The following is an 11,002-nucleotide window of genomic DNA, read 5'->3' on the forward strand; positions in this document are numbered from 1 at the left end:
TCCTCAATAGGTGTGTCTCCCCCTCTTTCCCCGCTGGCGGGGGCGGTGGGCGCCGTCCGGCGGTGCGGGGCGGCTGCGGGGGGAGCGCAGCTCCGGCGCCGGGTGCGCGCCGCTGCTGAGCGCTCGCTTTTCCTCCTCTTTTGCTAGGCGCGGAGGGAGAGGGGCCCCGGGGGGGCGGCGAGGAGCCGGAGCGGTGCCATCCAGCCCGGGGAGGCGGCGGCCGCGCACCATGGCAGACGATGAGAAGGCCGGCGGGAGTTACGCGGGCGGCTGCGAGAGCGCGCACTGCAACGTGCTGAGCTGGGAGCAAGTGCGGCGGCTGGACCGCATCCTCAGCGAGACCATCCCCATCCACGGCCGCGGCAACTTCCCCACGCTGGCCATGCAGCCCCGCCAGATCGTCAAGGTGGTGCGGAGCCGGCTGGAGGAGAAGGGCATCGGCCTGCGGGACGTGCGGCTGAACGGCTCGGCCGCCAGCCACGTCCTCCACCAGGACAGCGGCCTGGGCTACAAGGACTTGGACCTCATCTTCTGCGCCGACCTGAAAGGGGAAGCCGAGTTTCAGACTGTGAAGGACGTGGTCTTGGACTGCCTCTTGGATTTCTTACCCGAGGGGGTGAACAAGGAGAAGATCACGCCGCTCACCCTCAAGGTAAACCTGCCCTGTGTGCCCAGGCGCCCGGAGCGGGCAGGTGCAAGAGCCTGCCTGCGGGGCAACGGGGCGCCTTCCCCCCCGGGGCTGGAGGGGTGCACTGAGGGTCGCATCCACCACCACCACACCCCGACACCCGCAGGGACCCTGAGTGGTTTTTGCACCCCACGCTTAAAACCGAGGAGGAGTTTGCAGTAAAGAGTCCTGGCCGGGGCTCATCAGGATTAATTAGCCTTTCCTCCCTCTCTCTGGTTTGATTTGCTGGCAGCGTTGGCTTACCTGGCTTGTGCGTGTGCGAGGCGCTGCAAATCTCCCAGCTGGGCTCTGCGGCAGCTTGGTTTGCCGGACCCGGTTCCCGGGGTGGCTGGGGGGAGCTTAAGCTGCCTTTAATATCTACAAGAAGGAAATACCATCTGCGAGAAGGAAGCACCGTCTCCAAGGCATGCTTTCTTGTGTACTGAATGCCCCAGCGGAGAGGCATATTCCCTCCCCTCGGAGACAGTTCGCTCGAGTTCATTAGGCTGAACGCCAAATGCCTTTAAGATTTTTTTAGAGGGATTTTTTGGAGTATGGGGCAGATTTGTGGACCCTGCACTGGAAGAGCAGGATTGAGGGGAGTGAACACTTGCTAAGTTTTGTTTTTTTTTTGTGGGGAGCGTAGAGAGAAGTGGAAACAGATAAATTAGATTTCCTATCTGATTGTAGCAGTGACCTTTTGTGGCGGGGTGCGTGGATATTTGGCATGTGTACCATGGGCTTCATGTGTAGATGCATTTAGAAGTGATTGAAAGAAGCAGTGTTGCCATATGCTTCCCTTGCACGACAGAGTCCCAACAGAACACCCTCCCCCTATCATCCCCTCGCAAGGACAGCACTCCAAGCTCTCACATTAAGCACTTCTTCTCTGGTTTGTGTCTGCAGGCTCCATTAAATCTTTTACGAAACGCTAGGACAGGGTGGAGGTGGGGGGGAGTGTGAATGAATGCGATGAAGGGGAAATTTCTTGCATCTGTGTCTTCATTCGCTCATTTTGTCTTTCCGATTGTAGGAGGCTTATGTGCAGAAAATGGTAAAAGTATGCAATGATTCAGACCGATGGAGTCTCATCTCCTTGTCCAACAACAGTGGCAAAAATGTGGAGCTGAAATTTGTGGACTCTCTGAGGCGGCAGTTTGAATTCAGTGTCGATTCCTTTCAAATCAAGCTGGACTCCCTGCTGCTTTTTTATGAGTGCTCAGAGAATCCGATGACTGAAACTTTTCACCCAACTATTATTGGTGAGAGCGTCTATGGGGATTTCCAGGAAGCTTTTGATCACCTCTGCAACAAGATAATCGCCACCAGAAACCCAGAAGAAATCAGAGGAGGTGGTCTTCTGAAATACTGCAACCTTTTGGTAAGGGGCTTTAGGGCTGCCTCCGAATCCGAGATTAAGTCTCTGCAGAGATACATGTGTTCGAGGTTTTTCATTGACTTCTCAGACATTGGAGAACAGCAGAGAAAGCTGGAGTCCTACTTGCAGAACCACTTTGTGGGATTAGAGGACCGCAAGTATGACTATCTCATGACCCTTCACGGTGTGGTGAATGAGAGCACAGTGTGCCTGATGGGACATGAGAGGAGACAGACTCTGAATCTGATCACCATGCTGGCCATCCGGGTCCTAGCCGAGCAAAATATCATCCCCAATGTGGCCAATGTCACCTGCTATTACCAGCCAGCCCCATATGTAGCAGATGCCAACTTCAGCAATTACTATATTGCCCAGGTTCAGACGGTGTTCCCTTGCCAGCAGCACACATACTCTACTTGGCTGCCCTGTAATTAAGGACCGAAATTAGTAGACCCGCTGGGGAGAACGTTTTCTAAGACGTAGGAAGGGGCGACGCTTCCCTTTGGAATGGGGTGTTTTGTGCAATGATGATCTGCTCTAGTTTTCAAGCTTGGGAAAAGCTTGTGGTGTTTCTAATAAATAGCGGGAGCATGATCAAGAAAGAACCCCAAAATAATTGGATCCTACCCCAGAGCACAAGAGGCCTGTCATTAAAAGCAACCAGCTTTCCCTGAAATAAGTGAGGGAGGAATGCTTGATGACAATATGGGTTGGCAATATCTGCTCCCATAGCTTTGGCATAGAGAAGGTGGGGAAGCCTTATTTTCCTTTATTTTTATTCTTACTCTAGAATGGGATCTGCGAAAGGGAGAATAGGAAAGAAACAAAATAAAAAAAAACAACAAAAAGAAAAAAAATTCACAAAAACAATTCTATATATATTCAGGAATTAAAAGTTAGAGGCATAAAGCAGAGATAAGCTGAATAAAAATGTATATTGGAATTACTGCATTTGGGGCTTGCAGCAAGTGCCGTCTATGGATTGACCGTGTAGAATGTATAGCTTGCTTGACTAGAACGCTTTACCAGAAACAGCTTGCTCCAAATGAACAGTAGTGGATTGGTACAGTTATAAAAACAGAAACACGTACGATGACAAAGTCCATTATTTCCAGCTGTGTGCATGCCTCACGTTTTAAAAATGTGAGAATGCAGGAAAACCAGCTGTGGCAAAGAGAATATGCTCAAGGACCAAAGATTTCACAAATAAGTTATCCGAGCAAAGAAGATACAGTAGAGTATATATATATATATATATAAAAAAAAAAAAGAAAAGAAAGATGTTGCTATATTTGTACACACCAACAGTAATCAAAAGTGCCTGATGCCTTCATAAAATTTGAAGTGAGAAAAAAATATAGTTTTGTGGTTTAACCATGCATTTTGTTTTATCAGGGACACAAGGATTAAAAACAAAAAAAACCATAAGCTTGTGAATAAGTGATGGAGGAAATGCCCTATTTTTTTTCTTGGCAAATACCTGTATAGAGTTAATGTTATGTCGGTGTGCTATTATCCTAGGTACGTGTGTGTATGTGTGTATATATGTTTGTGTGTGTATATATGTACATGTTATAGGTGTATATCTATATATACACACACAATATATATATTAATGTGGTCTAGGAAAATGTAGCAATTAAGGAATGTTTAAATAAAGTACTATGTGTTTTCCAGTTTGCAACAGGATGTCATAGGACAGTGGGCACCTTGCAGTGAATTTTTAACCCACACCTGAGAAATTTGGAGTAAATGAACCAGTCAGGATTAAGGTGGGATTCAGATAATGTCTTTGGTTGCAAGAACAAGGATTACAGTAATTCAGTGGGTTGCTTGTGAGCCATAATAATTCCACAGATGGAGAAACATATGACTAGCTGATTTTTTTTTTTAACTATTTTGTACTGTAATGCCATTTTGACATTTAACCCACTAATGTTGTGACTGCATACCTCCATGATGTGTAATTCAGTGGAACGTGGATCAAAGATAGGTTTATTTAAACCCCCTGACAGCTAAAGAATATTGTATTAGTTGGTGATTTGAACACTAATTGTTAATATTTAAAGGAGTATTTTTAATAGAATGCGTTATGCATTCCAGGACCACTAGAATTTAGCAAATGTGAAATGAACCCTTTTTAAGAGTGTTGCACGATTGCTTAAAATTATATTTTATATATATATATTATATATATATATTTTTATGCAACTATTAAACATCTTTGATCTGGTTGTCACACTGCATTTACAAGTTCAGTACTGTACTTTATTTAAATGGAATCACTTTACATTGGAACAATAATTATTCACTTTCATTTCCTCTCCCGAAAGACCAGCAGGGGGAAAAAAAAAAAAACAAACATCCTCCGCTGTTGTTTTCACTTCAGTGCCATCTCTGAAGGTGTCAAATTCTTTGTTGGGCTTTGAAAACCTAATGACTAAGTGACACTTGACTCTAATATTTTGCTTTTTCTTACTGAGGAGAAGAAAAAAAAACAGACCCAAAAGAAAAGGGAATTCAGGCTTTTGAACGAACGCTCGCTGTGCCCTGCCTGGTTGCAGGCAGGGTCCGGCGCTGGAGGAGGCAGGGGCAGGGGAGAGGGAGAGGGCTCGTGTCCTGGCAGCGTGTTTTCGCTATGGAGCGAGTAAGGTACATCTATTTTTGTCGCGCTTTGTACTTTTCACTCTAGAGGCAATTTAACGGGAACCCGATTTGTTTACTGAAGCACCTTCAGGAAACGTAAGAGCTGGTTCATCGCCGCTCGCGGTGTCGACTCGCGGACCTCATCCCCACCTTCCCTCCTTCTCTCCATCCCTCCGGCGCTGGCTGCAGCCTCCCGCCGGGCTTCGCAGGCCCCGGTCCCCGCGAGGTCCCCGTCAGGTCCCCCTGCGACCCTCGGAGGCTCCGGGCTGGGTGCTCCTGGGCCGCTCTTTCCCCTTGCCTCCAGCTCCTGGGAGGGTTTGCTAGCGGAAGCTACGGGGAGGGCTGGGGAAATGGGATCAGCTGGTAATGCGGTATGTCTTCTCTCGCCACAACTATTTGCAGCAAGTAAATGAGTCATCCGCTCTTTAAAAGGCTTTGAGAATCTATAGCTGTGCCACAACCGCAGAACGCTGATAGTACATGACACGGTGTATTTTTCCTTTGAAGGACCCTTTTTTTGCCATTGCTTGAAAGAAAGTTTTGATTTACTTCCTCTCAGCTCAAATTTTATTGTGTTGTTTTTGGTTTTGTTTTTTTTTTAATGATTGACAGCAGCTAGTTACCTTATAGTGCATGCGGCAGGGCTCTGAGCTAAACTGCACCTTTCAGCGTTTGCATTTTGATACATATATAATATGTTTTTATATATATTATATAGGTATTCCGGATCTGTTTTGCATATGTTAATGATGAAGTGGTGGAACTGGTGGAGCTTTGTTTTATCTGTGACTGGTAGCTTAAAAGGTGCCTGGTGTTAGAGGTGGGAAGAAGGCATGAGTTCGGGCCAAGAGTAAAATAAGAACCCCTTTTCAAAGCTGGTTTATTCCTGCGGTTTGCACACCTTCCCCTCCATAAAATCTGACTTTTTTTTAACTGTTTTTTCCTCCTCCTCTTCAGCACACTGGTACTTTTAAAGTTAACGACTGTGCTCTTGCTTTGTAGACTTCATTTTTCCCATCCAATCAGATGTAAGGTTAGAACTTGTGCTACAAGACACAGTGCCCCTTTTAAAGAGCTGAACTGATTAAAAACATTGACCTGATTACAGTAAAACTGTTTGTGCCGCAGCTGAATTTACTGCTAACCAACAGGGCCCTAAACTTGGTTAAATGTAGCGATCGTGAAACAACCGAGAGCTTTGAAATGGGATTTTTTTATTTCCCTTAGATGTAGCTGTCCTCCCAAATGCAAGAACATTTCTTCTAAAAGTAGAAGGGCAATTAGGAGACCAAAAAGATTATATTTTTCTAGTTTCTCTTATTGCACTTAAAATATTTTTTTATCTTTCACAAAGGCCTTCACGCAAATCTTCTAAACACCTCTGATTAAATGTTTGGTTTGCATCATGTCAGAAGCTCCTACCAGTTCAAAAAAAAAAAGCTTTTTTTTTTTTTTTATGGAGAAAATGAAGTGTGTTAGATAAAACTGCACAGAAAAGGAAAAACTGTAATTGCATATTCAGCTCCTATTTGGATATATTCTTTTGTATGGTTTTCTTTATGCAGAGAGTTTCCCTTGCAAGAAAGAAAATCAGTGTACTGTTTTGCTGTTGTAATAATGGTTTGCTAACAAAATAAATAGTAAAAAAAAAAAAGCCTGCAAATTTCAAGACAGCTTGGCTAAAGCACTGCAGGCTCCTGCAGTCTGTAGGAGTCTGTGCAGATTTGCTTTCCCTCAGATTTCCTTACAACTGTTGCCTTCTGCAAGGCATCCTGTTGCAGCAAACTGCTCCTTGGATTGCTCTTTTGGAACGTTTTGACTATAGGCTTTGTCACAGACAGAAAAAGAGCTGATGGAAAACAGACTCTAGAGGGAACAGATTGTGAATTTTGTTTACAGCATCCAATATTTGGATTTTTTTTGTAAATAAAAAGAAGTTATTTTTTTCTATTGATTTGTGTCTGCTGTCTTCCGTGTCTGAAATAGCTCTGGCCTGCTCCTAATGAATACCAAGTTCACTTTCATTAAAAAAGGACAAGGGCAGCACTTTTCTGAGAAGAGCCGCGTTTGGCCGCTTTCCGATTGGAGCACAAGATGGTTTGAAAAGCCCTGCCTTGTGCCAGCCAACTTTGACTCGCTGCACTCTGCTGCTGAGGAACCTCCCCAGCCCGTGCCAAAAATACTTGCCCTAGCGCTGGTCAGGCCGTGCAAATGGTCCGAAATCCGAAAACTGAAACCGCTGCAGCAGCCCCGCTCTCTTGCTGCCTTCCCAGTTTAGATCCCAGTATCGGGACCGAAAGCTTTTTGCGATGCCCAGCACTTGTGCATCATGAACCACCGTGCTGGCAGTAACGCGAGGGTCCTGATGCCCTTGAGATGTATTCAATAGGGGCTGACACCTCCACCTTACTATTTCGGCAGGTCTGAAAGGCAGTGGGGTGCTGCCCCCTGGGTCTAAAGGTGGGGCTGTCTGTAAGCGGATGGGTGCTGCCGGTACTGCAGCTCGGGGAGCTGCTGGGGAGTGGGGATGCACACGCCTGTTTGATTCAGCTGCTGAATCAGTCCAGTTCTTCCTGCAGATTCAACGTCTACGCTCCTTCCCTGCCCTACAATGCCGTGCTTGTCAGCAGAGGTATTTTCTGTTTGCTGTGTTTACAGGGGAGATGCCTCTGTAATGAAGGCTAATTTCCTCAAAAGGCACTTCAAGGGGATATAAAATATTAATTTACAATGCTCGTGGCGATACTTTTTCAACCAGGGTGCCTCAGACTGACCCAAATTTGAAAAACATTGACTAAGGCTCTGCAGTATGTAGCTCTTACTAGGCTCATTCATGCACCGGCGCTGGGCTTGGAAGGCTCACACCAGCTAAGCACAAGTGTGAATGTGCTTATTGTAATGATGAGTGAACCTGTATTCCCCCTGTAAAAACAAACAAATAAACAAGCTTCTGGGACTGCTCGTTGAATGCCGGGCGCCTTCTGCACAGTGCCTCCTTTGAAACCTGCCGGGCACAGGACGGGACTGTTGGCCAGCGCCTGGCCCAGGGAGGGGGATGCGCTTGGCATGCCTGCCCGTGCAGCATCGCCTTTCCTCCCACGTTACTGCCAGGAAAGGGAGAGGGATGTGGCCTAACGCTTCCTCCTGTTAACTTGCTTAGTTATAAAATATTTTAGGCAGTCTGACAAAGGCGGCTGCAACGCCCAAAGACGCAGATGGAAATCAGGGGGTTGGAAACCATCTAAATCCAAATGCCTTTGCTTTTCTCTCAAAATCCAGGCCTGAATGGATGCTCTTACGCTTTGGTGTGAGTTAATTCCAGCTTCTCTGCTTAAATTTTGGGGGATTTTTTTGAGGGGTGAACGCCATCTGAGTATCTGGAGTGTTGTGAGTCCTCCTTTCCAAACTGAGGAGGAGTATGAGGGGACAGAGTGCTTTAGTAGGTTGTGTTTTTAAGGAGGGAGGAGCATGGAAGAGGGAGGGCAAAAGCAAGGTGTGAGAACGTGAATCACCTGAGCGACAACACCTAGGAAAGCTGGAGGACATGCTGATAGATTAAAGTAGGAGGGGAGAAATGGCTCAAGTCTTTAACTTGTGTTCACCCTGCTAAAATGAGTCTGATCAGGGAAGCAGTCACTTGTAAAGATAAGTTAACAGTCTGCAGTTTCTCTTGGCTGCAGCAGCACATATTTATTTTATTGCATTAAAAAAAACCCAAAATCCCCAGGAACCCCTTTGCCCAGGAATGAAGCTGAATGTAGGCTAAATCAACCCTACATCCTCTAGTAAAAGTATCTGCAGTCCCTGGAAGGCAATAAATTAATAATGCTGAGTTCAGTTTTATAAAGCTGCTCTTGGGAAATCCCCATGAAACCCCTGCAGAGGTTATTGTAGCACAGTTGCATGCACCTTTTTCCCAAGTGTTTGTGCGGATCTGGTCGTGCCTTCCTGAAACTGCCACCGAGCATCCTCTTTCCTTTTATTTATATGGTTTTAGTAAAATTCAGTGCATGTGGCCATATGCAGTTAGGTAAAGCACAGACTATAGCTATGCACCGTGGCGTGGGAGCTAGTGTAGTTTTGCAGCAATCCCCTGAATCTATAGAAGAATCTACAGGAGTGCGTCAGAAGCAACTCTGCAAGTGGGACTCTAGTCCACATGCAAGGAGCAGGATCACAAAATCAAAATAGGTACTTCAGAGAAGAAATACTAAGCCTTCAAAGGCCTGATAAAACATGATGAACACACTCATCTCCTACACACTTACATAGCCTTAGGCTATTCAGAATGATAGTTTTATGGATGCACAATTCCACCATTTCATGTGGCTGCTATTTCATCAGGATGTGCAATGCCAGTACACGCCAGAAAATTTTCCTTTTGCATTGGTTTGGGCAAAAAACTATGTCCCAAATACACGCCTAAATATTATGTGCAAAACACAGGTATTCTCCAGGGTAAAAACTTCCCTTAGATTCCTGTAATGGCTTGGAGGGCATAAATTCCTGCTTTTCAAGAGGGTAGTATGCCTAAACATACTTTGCCTTCTGTTGGACTTGGGGGTGAACAACTCTTCTGGATGAGCAACTCTCCTAATAATTAAGTTTGTCTTCCTGAAAATGGAGAAACCCAGAACAGCCATTGCTTTTTAAAAGTGAAATTATCCATATCTAAGCTACACAGGCTTTCTTCTCTTTGGCTTCTTTCTTGCAGGGTGTAGAACAGAGTTGCATCTAAAATTACGGCTAAAGACTGTCAACAATGAATATGTTTTGGAGACATCTAGCTCATCCCTGTCAGCATGTGTATCTGGTTACCTCTCTGCCATTTGAATGAAGGTGAGGAGAGGTGCCTGGAGTGGGAAGTCAGGCATTCCTGAGGGAGACAAACACAGCTCTGTGATGATTTTCTCTCAGGGAACACGTTCCTTAGGGAAAGTGTGCTTGAAGAGCACTCTTGTGTCTGCAGTGGCTGCATGGCCCTCCTTTTGACTGTGACTCCCTTGCTTGGGTCATTCCCTCAATCCAAGACATCCATGGAGCTCCTGCAGCACATTCTGATGTGGAAAAGTAATTGCAAGGAAAACTTTCTGTAATTGCAACTGTTCTTAATTTAACTCATGCTTTGAGGAAAAAAGTAAAGCCACAATCTTTTTTTTAAAAAAAATCTTTTGTTCTTGAGTAATTTCTTTCGCTCTCACTTCTGCATTGCTGTTCTGTGCTTGCTTCTCTGCTGCCTTCTCACCCTGATTCTTGCAGAAGAAGTGGAGGGGCCAGCACCACGTGCTCTTCAGGCTATCAATAATCCTGCTGGTCCTTCGTGTTTGAGAGCCACTGATGTAAGGTCTGTGCTAGATAGCTTGTTAGGTGAGGTTCAGCAAGAGGTGTGGAATATCTCTGTGTAAACAAGGGTCTTGGATGTCCTGTGAAACGCTTTTCAGAAATGTTTCAAACCAAGTTCTCCACTAGCAGTTAGTTCTTCATGACGAGGGAATTATGCATACAGGTTTGTACGAACAGTTACTTGGACATCTCAAGAAGTGCAGAATAACAGTTAAATGAATTAAAAATTTAGCAGAATAACAATTATGATTAAATTGGAGAAAAATTCACTGCAAGGTACTTATTAAAAAAGTCAGCATCCAAACTAGTAGAGAAGCTCTTCCTCAGCTTGAAGGCTTCTCTTTGGCTTGTAGCAGGTTGTTGATACTCTGCAAACCAGACACTTGGCTTTGGGCTACATTACCCACTGGAGAAGCATATACATCTCATGTTCTTCACCTAAGGCTTTCTCATTTAGGAAGCAACAAATACATGATATTTGTCTGCTTTGTGGTAGTGGTGTGAACTGTGACTTGACTGATTTATGCAAGTGCTGTTTATAAGTAACCCTATAAATGTCAGCCAGTGGCGGAAGTGAAACCAAGAGCCTGGCCCTTCCTTCTCACCAGCTGTGAACTGCTCTCTTGCTGTTTTTGTGGAACTGTAAAATTGAGTTGTACATTTTTTGTAGATTGAGCTTTCTGACATGCTTTTCATTTCTTCTCAACCCTCTCTCACCATTAATGTCAAATATTTAAGGCGGGATTTTCTAGCCTGCCAAGCTCATTCTGTTCCAGTGTAAGCTGAAGTCACAGTCCCCTGTGGGGCCACGCAGAGGCATTCGTGCTGTGTGCTAGATGCTTGGGGAGCACCACCTGCTTTCTTGCAGCCACTGTGGGTCTTCACATATGCCACATTCCATAAAATTATTAAAAAATCACAGAAGTCACAAGAACATGAAACTAACCAAACTTCACCCAAAACCTAGA

At 45.2% G+C, this 11,002-nt stretch overlaps 1 protein-coding gene across 1 annotated transcript; it reads left to right on the forward strand.

Moving 5' to 3' along the window:
• Positions 1–214: 214 nt before the first annotated feature.
• On the forward strand, positions 215–2,480 carry TENT5A (terminal nucleotidyltransferase 5A). Its single transcript, XM_009484720.2, has 2 exons — positions 215–652; positions 1,701–2,480. The coding sequence occupies exons 1-2, from the start codon at positions 230–232 to the stop codon at positions 2,478–2,480; spliced, it is 1,203 nt and encodes a 400-aa protein (XP_009482995.2). The 5' UTR covers positions 215–229.
• The last annotated feature ends 8,522 nt before the right edge of the window (positions 2,481–11,002 follow it).

The sequence above is a fragment of the Pelecanus crispus genome, chromosome 3, assembly GCF_030463565.1.
Source record: "Pelecanus crispus isolate bPelCri1 chromosome 3, bPelCri1.pri, whole genome shotgun sequence".
Taxonomy (NCBI): Eukaryota; Metazoa; Chordata; class Aves; order Pelecaniformes; family Pelecanidae; genus Pelecanus; species Pelecanus crispus.